Source organism: Pteropus vampyrus, unplaced genomic scaffold, assembly GCF_000151845.1.
Source record: "Pteropus vampyrus isolate Shadow unplaced genomic scaffold, Pvam_2.0 Scaffold15, whole genome shotgun sequence".
NCBI lineage: Eukaryota > Metazoa > Chordata > Mammalia > Chiroptera > Pteropodidae > Pteropus > Pteropus vampyrus.
In genome coordinates, this window is record NW_011888796.1 from 15,832,731 (window position 1) to 15,850,997 (window position 18,267).

Here is an 18,267-nt window from a genome sequence, read left to right on the forward strand (position 1 = left end):
TCTCCAAGCACTGGCTATTAAGCATGTGGAGGAAGGCAAATTAAATTATAAAAAATGAGAAAAGGAAACTGTGAAATATAATCCAATGCCAGAGGAGCTCTTGGCAGAAAACACTGGTAACCAATGTTATTAAGATGTAGCAGAAGCCTCACCTGCACTGCCCAAAAGATGGATCAATTTAACTATTTAGGACTGCTAAAGCAACCACACTTATTTTTTGCTAAGGCAAAACCCAAGTTTTATTTATATATATAAACTGAAAGCCCTCCTATAAATTTTTATACATCTCCCAAGCCTAAAATAATTTTAATTTTCTACATAGATATATTCTACTTTAATAGAGAAAGCAACCAACCTAGCTTTCTAAAATACTGAGACTATAAACCCAGTACAACTAAGTAGTTGGTTAGTATTCCCTAGGAAGTATTGGTATATTGTCTCACATCAAGTTAGAACTTGTAACAGAGCTTGGGAATCCAAATACTAAACGTAACCCAGACAACAGATATTCGTTGTGTTTTATGGAAAAAAAACTGTTTGACAAACATTAAACTTAAATAGAAGCCACCTACTAAGACTTAAAAAAAAAGATAAAACAAGTGACTTGTTTAATTGCAAATTGAAAAATGGCATCCATGTGATTAAAATATGTCTCAGTGTTTCAGATTCTTTAGTCTGTAGCACCCAAACATTTTCCAAAAAATATTAGTACACATTTAGAATTAGGAGGAAAAGAAGAGATCATCTTCACAGATAATTTCTAATTTTTTGTGATAATTTTTAGTAAAAAAATTAATTGAAGAGAAGATGCCTATGAACTGTTTCATTTTATCCTTGTTATTTACTGTCAATGTCTTCAATGAGAAAAGGATTAAGCTGTAATGAGTTTTAAAAGACTACAACTATAAAACTATTTAATTTGCTTACTTCTCTAATTCTCCCAATCCTTCCCCCTTTATAACCTACCCAAAGAGGTGACAGAGAACTAAAAGTAGGTTTCTTAAAAAAAAAAAAAAAAAAAAACCCATAAAAAGTATGATCACGTGGTTCCTCCAGAGAAGAAACCACTTAACTTATTCTCAGGCAAGAGAACAAATAAACTTCTAATTTCATTGTCTTTGGAGAGTTAAGAACGGTGCAAAAGAAAATCAAGAGAAACCCTCTTAAGCTGATTAACTGATGTTCTCCACTGCCTCTACAAAACATCCTGACTGATGCTATAGCAAATTGACTGCTTGTGCCAGTAGACTACTCACTACAAGTTTTGTGCATTTTTGCTCACACCACTTGAGTGCTTACCAAGAACCAGAGGTGTTTATTCTCAAACCTGTTTAAAACAGTTCCACTTGTAATTATCAAACTTAAATGTTACAAGATCAATGAACTATAAGCACAAAAAGAAAGAATTGCTGTTTTCATGAAAACTAAGTTGAATGCTCTGCAAAGACCCAATAAAAGCAAGTTGCTTTAAAAAATACAATGGAATTAAGTGAGTAACAGATTCTGGACTCAAAGTGCTCACAAAAGTCTTTAACTCTCTCTGCTTTAAAGAATCTAAAATTGAGAAATCAGCAGTCTCAAAGAAAAGGCCTTCACCTGCATCAAAAGATTGGCAAGTATATATACATTAACATGTTTTACATTAAAGATGTTTATCACGTATTCTTTTTATCATTCATCACTTTTATCAATTAACTATTGGTTCCAATTGGGATAAGAGGGGATACTGTATCCTTCAGCAATCAACTAGAAGAACACTGTATTTAGAATATTAGAAATAACACTCAATGTCAACAATTATTATTTCTCATACCAATCTATGAGAAAACTAATCCATGGATACATGATGTGAACTTAATTCAGATGTACTGCCTAAGATTTTTAAAAACCTGAAAAGGAAGATATAATTTGGTTTAAATTTGATAAAAAACAAACCTTGAGATGATTCACCAAACTTTTCACGTGACTACTCCAAATGAATGCAAAGTTGTCTGTTCTCTACATGTTAGCCTTTGAAATTATTAAAACTATTACCAACATTTAAAAGTACTATGTTAAAAAATGTATTTCTTTGAAAATTTATCTGAATCAAGATAAAATAACTAAATTGTAGCAAATATAAAACTGAGTATTAATGGATTTGTTTATTCGATTCTGAATCAAATCAAATACTTCATCCTAAAGAATTATTCCTTCAGTCACTATGAAAATATTTTGTTTTTCCCATTATGCTCTAACATAGGCCAACTTAAACACTGTGCTCTAACTTAGGCCAACTTAAATAGTAAATATAAACAACAATATTATAAGCAATTTCATTATTCTAAACAGAATATTAAAGGACTGAGGGGAACTATCTTGCCTCTGAATGGGCATAACAAAATATTTTAATCCAAAATCATTTGTCCTTTTGACTTTCATAATTTTATAAATTTCATAGCTCCTTAACACCAATAGTGGCACGTTAAGCTAATAAGATATTTCAAAGTACACCCTAACATATGGTATGGTGCTCAATACATCATGAATATTAAAATTTTTCTGTGCCTCTTTATTTTATGGATCCATAATACATGTGGCTAATTCTGCTGGGTTATATCAGTTAGTATTTGAGGCTTTCCTCTTCATTAAGGCAGAAATAAACACACAAACACAATGATTGACTAGAAGAACACAATAAGAATATTTTTAAAACTTATCTCTAAAGTGAGTAGTGTCAATGGATTCTACATTAAAGATGTGATATCTCTGAATTATGAAAAAAATTTTAATAGAGTATATTAAATACTCAAGTTATCAATTAACTGTAGAAATCAGAGTGGGGATGGGAAAAATAAAGGGAAGGATATTACCCCTTTTTTCCCTATTCTATTTCCCATCTCTATCATAAGTCACTGTTTATGATACGTGGTATGCCTCAGTTGTGTTTGGATGGTAAAATGGTTAAAATTCACTGAATTAAAGTAAAAGACGACCTACTGTATTTAAATGAATTGGAGAAATAATATATATTTACTGAACAACTACCATGTAATAGGTTCATAGCTAGCTATGGAATATACAGATGAATACAGCAGAGCCCTTACCATTTTAAGAAATTAATTAAAAAAATGTTATAATAGCATGCAAGAAAGTGAAATGAACTCTGGATGGAAGAAGGAATAGACATATGTAAGTGGGGGAATCTTAGAAAGATTAATGCAGAAGGTTTTAAAAAGCATTTGAAATGGGCCTCATAGAACAAACAGGATTTTAATATCGACAGGCAAAAGTACACAATAAATGAAGCATTTTTCTTTACGACCACCTTTATTTCATCTCCCAATTTTCCTAGTTAACTATGGACAATGAAAAAAATTCTCTTTAATATGTGGTTCCAAAATGAATACACCTTACAATTACTTACTGTTAAAGAGATAATAATAAATTGATTATAAGAATGGATAAGAATTATCTAATAAAATGGGAGATAACAAAACAATTAAATTTTTTAGAAACATGAACCATACATTAAAACATTCAGCTTACATCAGAATATCTCGAAATCTGTTTAAATCTAGTGTTTAAGGCTAAAAAGGAAGGGGGGGAAATGAAAAATTAAATTTACCTGTCACATTCTGGACTCAAGTGATAACTGTAATGAAATAGCTAGTTATAGGTCAAAATTAAACTCTTAAGAGCTTGTAATGATTTTAAATGTATGTTTTAGAAACAGAGAATGCTAGAAGTCATTTAATTTTTTTAAGAAAATATTGTTTTACTAGATTTAAAATAAATAATCTACTGGAAAAAATAATCCTTTAGAAAACTAAATTCTAAAGTGATGAAGTAGTCACTTCAATTAATGAAGTACAGAGATAACCTTTTAATAACATTAAAAAATCTTATAGATTCTTTTTTTTTTTTTTTTATAAAATAGAAGAAGCTTAAAATTCATCCTAAACTCTGCACATTACTCAGAATCTTTTTTCAATAAATCTTTTTCAGATTCACTGAGCATTCTCTTACGCCAAATATTTACTTTTTGGTAAGACCTTTTTATGCATAACCAAAATGTTTGCTTTATTTTAATTCTATGATAACAATAAGAAATTAGAAATTTACAAACCACCCGGCAATTCTATACCACCCATTCATGTTGTGTGTATATCACAATGAATTGATTCATGAAAACTGGTATTCAAATCAAATTATACTTTAAATGTGTAGTTGATTTTTACTACTTGTGTTCTATAAAGTCACCACAAACATGCATAAGCACTAAACTGCTAATGAGGAAGGGACATTTTTTAGATTAGCATGTGTAAGTTTCATAAGCATAAGTGGGTTCTCAACAAGTGTTATCTTGTTATGGCTATTTTAAAAATAAAATAATGTGATATAATATTCATGTTGTTTGAAAATGACTCCTAAATTTTAATTTATTCATGTAAATTCTGCAAAATATAATTAATAACAAACATTTCCCAGTTCAAATGATTTTAGTAAATGTTCTCAAAATTCAATACTCAACAATCTCCCAAACCGAAATATCTACTTATTTGTAACAGGAGTTGGCAAAGTTTTTCTGTAAGGGCCAGACAGTAAATATTTTAGGTTTTGCAGACATATGTGGGCTCTTTTGCATAATCTTGTTTTTGTTTTCTTTTACAACCCTTTAGGAATATTTTATGTATACATGTATGTTTTTAAAACTGAGCTGAAATTCACAAAAAACAGGCTACAGGCTAGATTTGCCTTGCTGGCCACAGTTTGCCAACCATTGATTTATAACAACAAACCAGCATCTGGTATTCTGATATTTTAAATAAATTATACCAAAGGCATCAGAGATCACAATAGGGTCAGTTTTATTTTTAATTAATTAAAGTAAGGTTGCATTATGGCAATTAAAATTACAAGTTGATTAAAACATTAAATTCTATTAACATGCTAGACATTAATCCAAATGATGGGAAAACAAAGTAAATGAAATTTCAAATATTCATATTATATAATCATGATCATGTGTGCACCTAAAAAGCACGCATTTCCACTTTAAAAAGTGGGATGAAATTGCAATACTACACATCAAAGCTCAAATCTCCTTTATAATAATTAAAACCACTGACTCATTTACATAACCAAAACTAGTTTGTCATTTGTTTTAGATGTCATCAACACCTGGAAATTAAGAACTGAATTCAGAAGCTGGTAATAATTACTAGGTTTTAATTTTTTAATTTGTAAGGGTTATTGTAAAACATTAATCAGCAATCTAAAATATTAAAGTATAAAAGTTTGTCTTCTTAGAAACTTTTTAATATTTGCTGTGTAAGCAACCGTCACTGGAAAGTTGACTATACCTTTTTCTTTGTCTAAAAGATAGCTTTTAATATATTTGATTCTGTCTAAAATTGAAACATTATCATCTGGATGCTATTACCAAATGTAAATTTCCTTATAAATAATAAACTGGATCAAATTAAAACTCTAAAATGAAAATGTATCCCCCCAAATTAACCAAATAACCATTATAGAAAATTCTTACCTAGACTGGTGGGTTTTATCAGTTCATCCAGTAAATCATAAAATGGTAATTTTTGAAGTTTTATATCCGGATGGACTGGGTGAAGAGCTGATGTAAGATGTGGGAGTTCCAGTTCATGTTTAGGTCCCAGAAGAGAAACAGGGAGTAACGGTGATGATGCAGGGTGACCATCATAAGTGAGTTGTGGAATGGTAGATGGAGACAAAGTTGCTGGCATAGGACCTGAATGTACGTTGGGGATGGATAAGTCCGCGGGCGTCATGATTTTCTGGGGGAACCTCCGCCTATAGAGTTCTTTAATTTTCATTTGTACAGCAGGACTGCAGCCAGCCTTTAGCAAATGCAGGGCTTTTGTGAGAAGTTCGTGTTTGCGTCCGTGCTTGTTTCTCCCGGCGTAGCCCAACAATACTTGTAGTTCAGAAACTCTAAGGCTCATAACCATTTGCTTAGAGACAAAACAAAATGTAAAACATTAGTATTCCAATAATCTAATTTACAATTGTAAATAACACTTTTTCCTTATTGTTTGCTTAAAAGACTATTTACAGTCTTTTCTAGTTATTTCAAACTTAAAGTTTAAGCATTTAACTAAAAAAAATTAATATTAATAAATTCACTGACTTCTGCCCAGGATTATGAAAGATGTAAGATAACCACATCTCACCTCATTCCATTGTTTTGATGAAATTGTCGGGTATTTATCAAGCACTTACTTGAGTCTCCAGGAGAATGCTGAGTGCTATGTGGATGGCAAAAGATAATAATGAGCCCTCAAGAACATTCATTTTCTTGGGGGTAAATTATATAAGAATATATGAAACACGTAAACAGCCCACCTCAAACACCAGTGTATGCAGGATATAAATATGAAGTATTGCATTCTATACTAACTCTGGAATTTGTAGGATTTAAACTATACCTTTTTGGACCCATTATATGCAAAATACATGTGATATTTTCACATGGGTTGTCACTAAATCTTTACAACTCCATAAGGTATTGTCTTTCTTTTTTTACTATGAAGAAACTAGTTAAGAAGGTTTCAATAACTTACCCAAGTCCACAGAGCTACTAAGTAGCAGTGAGGATTCAAACCCACATATGTATAATTCTAAAGCCCATGCTCATTCCACTAAACCATTAGGAAAAAGACAGAGCTAGAAACATACTGACTCACTCCACTGGCAAGGCCAGGTAAAGTCCAGGAATTCAATCCACATATGTAAGGCTGTAGTAAAAAAATCTATTTAACTTTGTTTAACTCTGTGTTCCCAAACTTATTTCTTCAGTTTCTCCTTTTCCTCCCAACTACTAAGAGACTATCAACAGGAAATGTCCATCTATATCAAGCCTCTTTTTTTAAAGTGGAGGAAAATGGAATCCATAGAAAAGAAATGGCTTACCCAAGAGCACAGATCTATTAACAGCAGATTCCTGACTTTACCACCACTGACAGGGAAATGTTTGGATAGCAGACACACATAAGCTTACCATTTGTTATTTCCCCAAGTGTTTTATCCCCTCACTTCATACCAAATACCATAAAAATGAAATTGCCTTCCCTAATTCCCTACGACTTCCTGAGATGACACCCTCTCCCAGCCAATCCTCTAGAAGTTCTTTGCAGACTGCAAAACAATAAAGGGGGTGGAAATAGTGAGAAAAAAATGTATAAAGAGCTTTAAATGCAGTATAGCTGTCTAATCAAAGAAATATGAGCCCTTCTTCTCTGGCCCGGAAAATGCTTTGTTTCCTCAAAGTCCAACTTTTGCCCTTTAGGCCTAGCAAAACAAATGACTCTCTCCTTCACTACTTTTGCTGACCATTTTTCCTATCTTTATTTTAGCACTTATCTTGCTGTATTATAATTTTCTGTTTATACAAGTTATTCCATTACCAGATTGAGGTCCTCTAGGGCAGCGGTCCCCAACCTTTTTGACACCAGGGACCAGTGCTTCTATGAGAATCTAATGCCTGATGGTCTGAGGTGGAACTGAGGTGGTAATGCTAGTTCTGGGGAGCAGCTGCAAACACAGATAAAGCTTTGCTTACTAGCCTCTTACCTCCTGCTGTGTGGCCCTATTCCTGCCAGTGGGTGGGGAACCCCTGGCTCTAGGGCACAAGGCTAAATTACCCTCAGCATCTAACACTAGGGCCTGACAACAGCCAGAAACTCCTCAAATGCCTGAAGGGAGGGAGTGGGAGAGAGACAGACAGACTCAACAGATAAGAAAGTCATACCAGAAAAAAGGGTGGGAGTGAAATCAACAGAGATAAGTTATACATATGACTATAACATAAATGCTAATTAACTCTCAAACTGTTAGGTTCTTCTCTAGGAGGCATGCAAAGATATAATAGATTTGGGATAGATTTCAAAACAAAGTCTACCCCAAAATCCTGTAAGTTTTTTTTAAAAATAATGTTATCAGAGATCACTAATTACTATGTCAGCAAGATATTCCTCCCTACTATCCAAATGTCCTCAGAGTGCAAAATAAAGATTTTTATTACTTATTTTAAATGGAACAAGAACTTCAACAGAAAAACAATATATTAAGAAATAAGCTTCTGCTTTTAGAGAAATAGACATATTTCAAAGATTATAGGTTAAAAATAAATTTGAGCTGGCATTGGTCAAATGTACTTCATTTCACAGAGAAATCTATAAATTTTAGAAAGAGAAGAATGTCTTTCCATTTCAATTTATCTCCATTCTCCTAGGTCAAATACAAACAAAAACTGAAATTCAGTGATTACCATAAACTCTTCATTGGTGACAGCTTTGTCCTTATTCTATGGGTACGTGAGGATTTAAATGCAGCAGAAATGTATTATTACTCTATTTTTATGGAAGAACATGCTGACAATTCACATAAAATAAAATCTCTTGCTTGATGGTCAAAAAAAGGGTAATGACATAGGTACAGTGTTTGTTTTTGTTTTATGGGATACACAATTAATCACAATTTTGAGGTAGGTACTGTGCTCATTTTACAAATAGGAAAGCTGAGGCCCAGGAAAGTTAAGAAATTTGTTGAACGTTGCACAACTAGTTCTACTCCAAATGTTGTGCTTTTACACAATGATACAAACCACATGCCTTTTAACCAGGAAACAGAAAAACCTTTCACGAGATTAATTTATTTAACATTCAATCTCCATTTCTAGCTTCAACATTTTGGCTTTTAAAAAACTGGTGGTTAAGAAAAGAATGCATCTAGATTCCAATTAACCACTGCACCTTATAATCAGGTATATTAAAAGATGAGGTGCTACCTATTACTATTATTGAAGCAGTTGTAGCATACTCTTAAGGACTGTAATAAAAACATGCAGTATTTTTAAAAGCTAAATAAGAGTGGGGCAGAAAAAACAAACATCTGAAGCATCCCTCAAATGAAAAGCTTCAGAGAATCATGGAGCAGTCAATATACAATGTAAAGTTGTATATTGACAACATATAGGAAAACTAAACATATCTGAGATGTTGAAATGTAATATATTTTAATCTGTCATGTGTTTAAAATGTTCATTTGTTAGCACTACAACGAAATGAATATTTATAACTAAGGATAACATCAACCACTGCTACCACAAGAAATCATTACCTACTCTGACAGCATTCTGCTGACTCTACATCCCCACATGATGTCGTTCTCAGAATCCCAGGGAATTAAGAATGCCTGAGAGGTGTATATGTTCTGTGGAAAAAGCATTTTGTGAGAGGCATCTTTTTAAAATTAATTTTAAAAACCAGACAGACATGCAGTTTAAAAAGTCAAATAGTTTTACAAGAAAAACAGATGTCCCTTGCCCCACCCACATTTTCACACCCCTGAGACAAGCACTTTCAAGTCTTTTTAGCTATTTATTCTGGCATTTTTCACTATATTCTTCTATATAGTAGGTCTACATAGCTATTTTTAATTTTTTTCTATGGTAAGAGTGTAACAGGAATAAAGTGACTTCCTATTATAAAAGATAATGGTTCAGCTCTGTTACATCTCTTTTATCCCCATTTTCCCCTCATAAATTTTGGCTGAATCAATTGTTGGTGCTGTAAATATTCACGGCTGAGACAGAAGTATATCATCATTACTCTTCCTTATTTGTATTAACCTTACTTTCCTTATAGTTAATAACTGCACCATTTTTGCATTTGCTTAGTTTTCTAATTCATCTACAAATTCTTGCTAAAAACGTCTTTCCTCTTAACATATTCAAATACATCGAGTAAATTTCTTTCTTAAAAATATTCCTCCTGTACCCCTCCATCAGGTTCCAACTTGGACTGCTTGCTCTCTAGGCCTGGTACACAACTATGGTCATAGAACTTCCCTTTAATTTATCCTGGGAATTCCCTTGTCTCTCTTCCATAATAATCCCTTTTTTCCTTGATCTCACTTCTTCCTCTTCATTGATTTTCTCTTTTTAGTAGGGTATTTCCACCAGTACCTTCCTGAAAATGGGTCATGGGAGGTACATTTTTTTTATGCCCTACATTGTTTAAAAATATCTTCACTTACCCATACTTAACTGAAATTGACTCAGTTTATAATTCTTGACAGAATAACATGTTCTATCTGAATTCTGAAGGCCTTTCCTCATTGTCTTCTGGCTTCTAGTGTTGCTGTTAAGAAGGCTGGCACCATTCTGGTCCCCAGTCCTTCATGGTCACCTGTATATCCCTCTCAGAGAAGCTTACAGAAGCTTCTCTTTATGTGCTCTGAAATTGTACAGTATGTCTTTGGGTTGGGTTAATCTTTTTGTTTTTGTTTTTCAATTGTTTGCTGGGTCATTTAGATTTAGAGATGCACGTCCTTCAATTCTGGGACATTTTCTTACAATAATCTTCCTTAGACTTTCTTCTAGCCTCTTTCTCCTATGCCTATTACAGATGTTCCTTATCTTCCTGATAAACCCATCATAAATTGAAAATATTATAAGTCGAAAATGCATTTAATACATCGAACTTACTGGACATCATAGCTACACCTATCTTACCTTAAACATGCTCAGAACACACTATCTAAAAAAGGCTGACAACACAGTACACTGAAGAGTATTGATTGTTTACCCGCATGACCTCGGGTCTGACTGGGAGCTGTAGCTCACTGCTACCACCCAGGATCATGATAAAGTATCTTAACCACATATCACTAGCCTGGGAAAAGATCAATGTGTATATGCCTTTGGCATCATCATGAAGTCAAAAAAAAAATCTAAGCTAAATCATCCTAAGTCGGGAACCACCTATATTTAGATACTGGCCTTCTTAGATTGCCTCTCCAATTTTCCTTTACTCTATTTTCTTTTTTTTTCCTCTTGCATTTTATATCTGTCTTTTAGCTGTTTTCTGGGACATCTCTTCAACTTTATCTTCTAACTCTTTTTTAAAATTTTTAATTTCCATGAACTCTTCTCTGTTTGTTGCATATTTCTATTTCTTATCTCTTTCCTCTATGTCTTGTTTTTATTTTCCGTGAATGCAGTATCTTCTTTTCTCTCTGGGGATATAAATAAATTCGGTGTTTGATGCTGTTGTTTTCTTCTGCTCCCTGCACTGTCTCTGTATCCCTGGGTTCTTTTTTGCTATTTGCTTTGGTCTCTGTCTTTTATGCTTGACATTTTCCTCAAATATGAGAGAATCTTCAGTTGTACATTTGTATCTTAGAGTAGGACATTAAAAAGATGATCAGAAGATCTCACAGAGCAGACCAGGGTACTTCATTCTAGAATAATCCTGTTTCGAGGATTCCTTTTTGTTCCCTTTTGTCTAATCACTTTTGATAGAGGAATCTTCCAATCTCCTTCTTTGGCAGTATAAGGCTGGCTTCCAGTGTTCTCAAGACAAAGTAAGGGAATGGGGAGAAAGAAGGGGAAGGTGCTCACAATTCAATAAGAAGATGCTTCGCTTAAGCTCCTTTTTAGATATGTAAAATTTTACAAACACATACACACACACACATACACAAGAACACTATTCCAACTACATAAGCAGAAACCTTATTCTGAGATAAATACAAGTCAATATTCAAGTAATATCAACAAGTATAGTAGACAGAGTGTCTTTTGCGATTAAATAGAAAGTTCAGGTTTTACTGTCTCATTAGCTATGACCTTACATCATTAAAGGTCGTATCTAAATTGTGAATAAGAATTAGATACTTCCTGTTAAACAACATAATTACTCTCATTCACATATCCCACTGCTGTGGTTTAAAGGATTAGTCATCAAGCAGACTCTATACTCTGAATCTTTATCTGGTATATCAATTTATGACCAATTGTAAACCGAAATGAATTCTAAAGATAGACAAAATAGGCATTTAATAATGTCATAATGTTTTATTTATACTTTTTCTTTCTATCCACAAAAGCAAAAACATCATCAAAAATTCTATAATTGCATACAGCACAGCCTGTACTACATACAGTAAACTAAAGTATTTTATTCATTATTTTCAGAGTCAGATTCTTCATTCAATGAAACTGACTTCTGGATTATTTCTAATCCCCTCTAATTTAAATAGTTAATAAGCAGCTGTTAGATTAGCAATTTGTCAACAATGCCCAGTTCAACCAGAAAACCTAGTTATACAGTTTCTACTAAAGCAGCAAATCAGGCTGGCTATGTACTTTCCATAATCTTGTTCCACCCAATTTCTCTTATTTTTTCTTAATATAAGATGACTGAAAAATGACCTGTAGTTCCTACTCCTCTAACTGATCATCTTCCTCCTTTCCTGGTCTATTCCATCCTACTGGATGCATTCAGCTCCCACATGACAAAATATGGAGATCCCATTCTCCTTCACACAAAGTATAAATAAACTTAACACTGTGGAAATGGTGTACCATGGCTTCAATTTTTGATAATTTAAACATTATCTCCATTTACGTACAATCACATCTGATGAAACATATGGATATATCCTTCAAAAGGCTCCTTCTAAATGATTATTTGAACACTAACCCAACTAAGAAGATTTTAAAATTTGGATAAAATTTTTCTAATAAAAAAACAGCTTAACTTAATCTTAAAATTTAGAGTTTAAAAATGTAACACATCACCAAACTTCTTGTGCAGAGGTAGAAAAATATGACTTTTAAGTAAAAAGCTGTTCTGCAAACAGATGTTTGATAAATGCTTTTTGGACCAACACATGGGTCCTAAATGAGTACGCAGAAAGATAGAATATATGAACAATGAACAAACAGAGATGTGCTAGTCTTCAGAGACAGACACATATAATTATAATTCAGTTCTCGAAAGATACTGAACACCTACTATGTTCTACGTAATGTACATAATATGATATTAGTATACATAAAATTTGGATTCTAGTACTGACAGCCACTAATTTACTAAATCACAATCTTTCGGAGTCTGTTGTCTCACTTCGAACAATGAAGAGATTAAATAGAGGTTCTCAACAGTTCCTTAAAATGTTTAAATTCTATAATGATATAACTATTAAATGAAATCTTTCTTCTTGTTCTTCTACTCTTTTTTAGTTGAAGAAATACAAACAATCCAAATAGCCAGTATAATTTTTCTACATTATCAATGCTTTCAATCAAAATTTTAAGTGTCGTTTACTTGGGTTGATAGAGTAAAAATAGTGATAAACTTAATATATGTTAAAAGTTTACACTCTGCAAATTACATACAAATTACAGTAAACAGGATTATCTTATTTAAATCTCCTCACATGAACTCTGGAGATAGATCATAATTATTCCCATTGTATGGAGGAAAAAAGTGTCCTATAGACAAGAAAACCCACTCAGTTCTCAAATGAAATCTCGAATTAAAGAATAATAAGCAGAGCTTTAAGAAATTTTAAGTTTATCAAATTATAAAAGAGTACTCTTTCCCAACCCCCCCCAACCAAAAACAAACAAAATCTGCAGTTGCAATTGGAGATACCATCTCATGTAATCTAAGTATCACACAAGATAAGCAATGAAAGAAATAGTATACTCTGAGACAAAGAAGCCAAAAAGGAAAAGAGACAAATATTAACAAAACAAAAATTGAGAGAAAAAATGCATTCTATAACTAAACGAAATCTTTAAATCGCAGCCTTCAAACTGGGTCCCAGAAAAACAATAAGGAAAAGCCTAGAGAGAAAGAATCAAGAGAAGTATTTCAGAGTAACAGGTGTAACCTACTCAAGGTTACAGAGCTAGCAAATACTGGAGCTCAGACTCAAAATGCTGAAGTCCACACAATGCTACAGAGTACTGACAATAACAGACACTATTAGATAATTTGAAAAAGTGATGATTTTTGGAAATAGGAGAAGCATAGGATCTTAACATAAAATAGAACTTCAGAAATCTTGTCCAATTCTCCATCTGTAACCTCCTTAATTGATGGTCTCCCAGTCTCTGCTTAAACACTTTTAAGAGTTCAAAACCCTAATTTTATAGCAGGCTACATTACTGAAAAGTCTACAAATCAACATTTTCCATTAACTTCCACCTAATGGTTCTAAAAGTTTGTCCTATTGGTGCACCAGAGTCTATTTTTAGTATGTGTTAAGAGGGCTCTTTTCCTTCAACTAGCCTGGTTTCTAGACTCCTTCTCACTTTGATCATTGTTCTCTAAACATTCTGCAGTCCATTCTACTCAGTGAATGAAATAATCCAGATAGCAGTCTGACTAATCTTAGGCATAACAGTATTACCACTGCTCTTACTATGAACACAGTATTTCTACCTATGTAACCTAAAAAGGCATTTGCATTTTAGGCTGACTGGTTTGTTTTATTTGGGCAAGGGGAAGGATGTGGTATGTATTTTGCTTTTGTTTCAGCAGGAAGAGAGACTAGCATCCACATCATATGTTGTTCATAATAAGCCTGAAGTTAACTAAAACTTTTATTCAATTTTTTTCACATGAACTGCTATTAAGTCAAATCTCCTCATCCTCTAATATAAACTTTTTAAATTTAAAAGTAGAACCTTATATTTAGTGCCGTTAAATCTTTATTGCATTTTTTTCCAGTTCATTCTAACTTTTCATAACCCTTTTGAAGGTTACAGCGGTTGTCACATAGTATTATAAATCGTTGATTTTCTAGTCTATGTCCTCCCTCTAGACTTTCAGCTTTTCAAGGACAAGCACTTATCTCTGTATCACCTACACTAAGTATAGAACATGACACCTAGTAAATGTCCAAGAGATGATGATGACCAACTAATTCCCCTTGATTCTGTCATCTAACATATTCTTTATAGTTTTGTGCCATCTATAGAATCTGAGAATTTTACCTCTTAAACAGTCATACAGGTCATCCTTAAAACTTGAGATATAATAGGGTAAAGACTATAAAGTCCTGTGGAACATCATAAGAGAATTCCCTCCAGATAACAATGGCGTTTAAAATTACAAATAAGATTATTCAACTACTTAGGATTCATGTAACTTTTTCCTCAGGATTCCTCAATCTTAAGGTGATCAATAAATACTGTCTAGAGTGCACAAGAAAAATAATTAAGGTTATCACACTTCAGTCTTGATTTGCAAATTTCAGAGAAAAACAAGTATAGAAAAAGATGTACACAAATGTTCTAAAGCCCTGGGAATGATTCTTCACACACTACAGAGAAATATTAAAAAGAAAAAAAAATAGGTTACATGAAAAAGTTGTTCAAGCTTTTGAACAACTTGCAATCACAGCTTGCCTAAATAGTCCTTAAAATCCCATCAGAAACCTATTAATGATAAAACTCCTTCGTCTTCTACACAGAACACTTTCACCCAATTATTCTACTAGTTATAAATAAGAGAAACCTCACCAAAAAAAATCCGCTATTCTACATAAAGTAAAATTGATAACCTACTATAAAACTTACACAGATCATTATCTTCATAACAAATGATTATGATTAATATTTACATGCAAAGATTTTACAGTAGTGAAAGCAAGTTTAAGAAAATGCTCTTATTCTCTTTAGAAAAAATTCCATTACTGTGTATGAAAATACATTTCAAGGTGAGGACCATGAAAACATACTACACACTCGTCCCGAAATTTATGAAGGAAAAGGAAGATGAGTTAGTCACAAACCTGACACCAAAAACTCTAACAGCATTCATTTTAGTATATCCAGAATATTAACAGTAACAAAAAGCAATGCCAAAGTTACTGACAAAAAAAAAAAAAAGAAGTAATTTTTTTAAAGCACAGAAATAGGAAAAAAATGTTTTGCTGTTAAATCTAAAGGATAATTTATAAACTAGCCAACAAAAGAAAAAAATGTACTATGGTTATGCTAAAAGAATGTTTTAGCTTTTGTTGCCATTAGAAAGTGAAATAAAATATGAGCTTATCATAATAAATCAAAAAGAATAAGTAGAAACTTAAAACCTATCACTGCATCCTAAGTCTAAAATGCTAAGAAGGAAGAAATAAATATAAGCATATTGCCTAGTCTGGACGAAGTAACAAAGAAAAGGCCTTTTAAAAATCTGTTCGATAAATTAGTATTCAATTCTCAAAGTTCCCCAATAACAAAACTGCAATGTTTTTCTGGAAAATGTAATTAAGATTATCTTTTTTGAACTTGCAAATTTTATTTATTTCAATAGTTAGCTGCCTAGACATCACTAATCAAAATCCCAAAATAAAACTTACAACTAAGAAGCAATCTGACTGGGCTTCATATTAAAGAGTTCTGATATAAATGATAGGAACTCTCAATCAGCATTTTCCAAACTAGGTTCATAGTGTTAATAGATATTCAGAGAAATAGGGTTCTATGGCAAAACAAGTTCAGGAAATTCAAAATTCTATAATTTCCCACTATGCTCTCCCTTCTCAAATCATATTGACACATTAAAGATTCCAAGAAGTCCAGCAGAAAAAAATGTTAACTTTATATCTAACACTTTGCAAATTTACTTGGCCATAAAACCTTTCCTTATTATTATCATTGTTTAATCTGTTCTCATTTCTTAGCACTTCACAAAAGAATAATTCCAGAAAAAACTACAAGATCTTCAAGTTTTCCAGGAGTTCCATTTTATGCCTGTTGTTCTAGTAAAATTATAAAAAGCACTCCCTTCCACTCTTAAGTGTCTCACTTTAGATGATAAATTATATGGTCACCCTAAAATTAATACTCTAAACAATGCTATAAAACATGTGAACTACCTTTACCAAATGTCAAATTAACATCTGACATCTTACTGCATACAGTTAAAATCTTATGTAGATGATAATTAATCTTCATTTGTTTTCCCAAACTTCTGAAAGAATTTTCCACTAGCAATCCTACATATATTTTCAAAATACTCTGGACTACTGAATTCTTGCAAACTAAACTTACAAACCAAATAGATTTAGATAGTAAAAGACATCTGTAATTGCATAATTTAAAGGAGTTCATTATATCTAATTGTAAGGAAAGGACAACTCTTAAAACATTAAAACAGTCCATTAAAGATGTTTAAAGTTTTAAAACATAATTAAAAAAATTATTCCAGGCTTTGTGAGAGTTCCCCAGGATTCCTGACTCTATTTTCATTCAGCCCAGTCTTGCTGGGTGACCTCATACATCAAATGGCTTCGAAATGCCATTTCTAAGTTAATAATTCCCAAATCTTTATTTCCAGCCTTTGTCTTCCAAATTACAAATACACTTCTGTAAACACCTCTATGTCTCTGAAGTACTCAACATATCTACACCTAACATCAAATTTCTCACAAACCTTCCATCCACTTCACCAGCTGTCCAAGCCAGAAACTTTTATGCCACCTTCTCCTTTACTCACATCTAGTCATGCCAATCCTACCATTTTAAAATGCCCCTACCACTTTAATTCAGACTATCACGATCTCTTCCCTAGATGTCTACAAGAGTCAACTATTCTCCCTATCTCCAGTAATATCCAATCCACGCCATTCTTCACACTAGCAATCTTTATAAAATATTTGTCTGATCCTGTCACTGCTTAAAACTTTCATGATTACACACTGCGCTCAGGATAAAGGCCAAACTTCTTAGCATGGCCTAAGATATACTTCATGGTCCAGTCTCAGCCATAGCCACTAAGCCCCTTAACCAGCTCTCCATGCTCCAGAACTATTACATACATGGTATTCTTTCAGCAAGTGACACTCTTCCCCTCTCTCATCCCAAAATTTTTCTAGTTATTGTCAACTCGTCAGGTCTCAACATAGATGTCATTACCTTTGGAATACCTTCCTTAGGCTACCCCCAACATCAGTACATTTACCCTCTTATGTGCTTCCCAGTTTGACCTAATACAGCCCTTATCCTACATGTTAGGGAGGCCCAGTTTACTTTACCTGTTCTCTACCAAACAATAAGCTCTGTCTATACAGACTATATCTTGTTCACTATCAATGAATATGAGTAATGATGGTATGGCATCTCTCTTAATTATTATGAACCATATTGGTAATGCAAACCTATTAGAAATGGTGTGTATTACCTCTCACGAATAAGGACATTATGTAATTCTGCCCAGTGCCTACCCAGCCTGTTATTGGTATCCAAACAATAATTTACTTAGTTTGGTCAGCTAAATTAAAGAATTTTATTCTTAATCCTTCAAAGAATAAATAAGAAGTTACAAAAAGTTTTCAAACTGCAGGAAATACAGGGGTGGAGAAGAGACTGAGATAACCAGTCAATCTGACTGGAGTAAATGAATTGAAAAGGGAAATTAATATGAGATCAATGTAGGTTGATTA

At 32.8% G+C, this 18,267-nt stretch overlaps 1 protein-coding gene across 1 annotated transcript in view; it reads right to left on the reverse strand.

The window, feature by feature from the left end:
* Positions 1-18,267, reverse strand: part of PIAS1 (protein inhibitor of activated STAT 1) — a 108,841-nt gene that overhangs the window by 75,346 nt on the left and 15,228 nt on the right. The window contains exon 2 of the mRNA XM_023526818.1: positions 5,531-5,975. Within this exon, the coding sequence (XP_023382586.1) occupies positions 5,531-5,975 (445 nt within the window). The remainder of the gene's footprint in view (positions 1-5,530; positions 5,976-18,267) is intronic.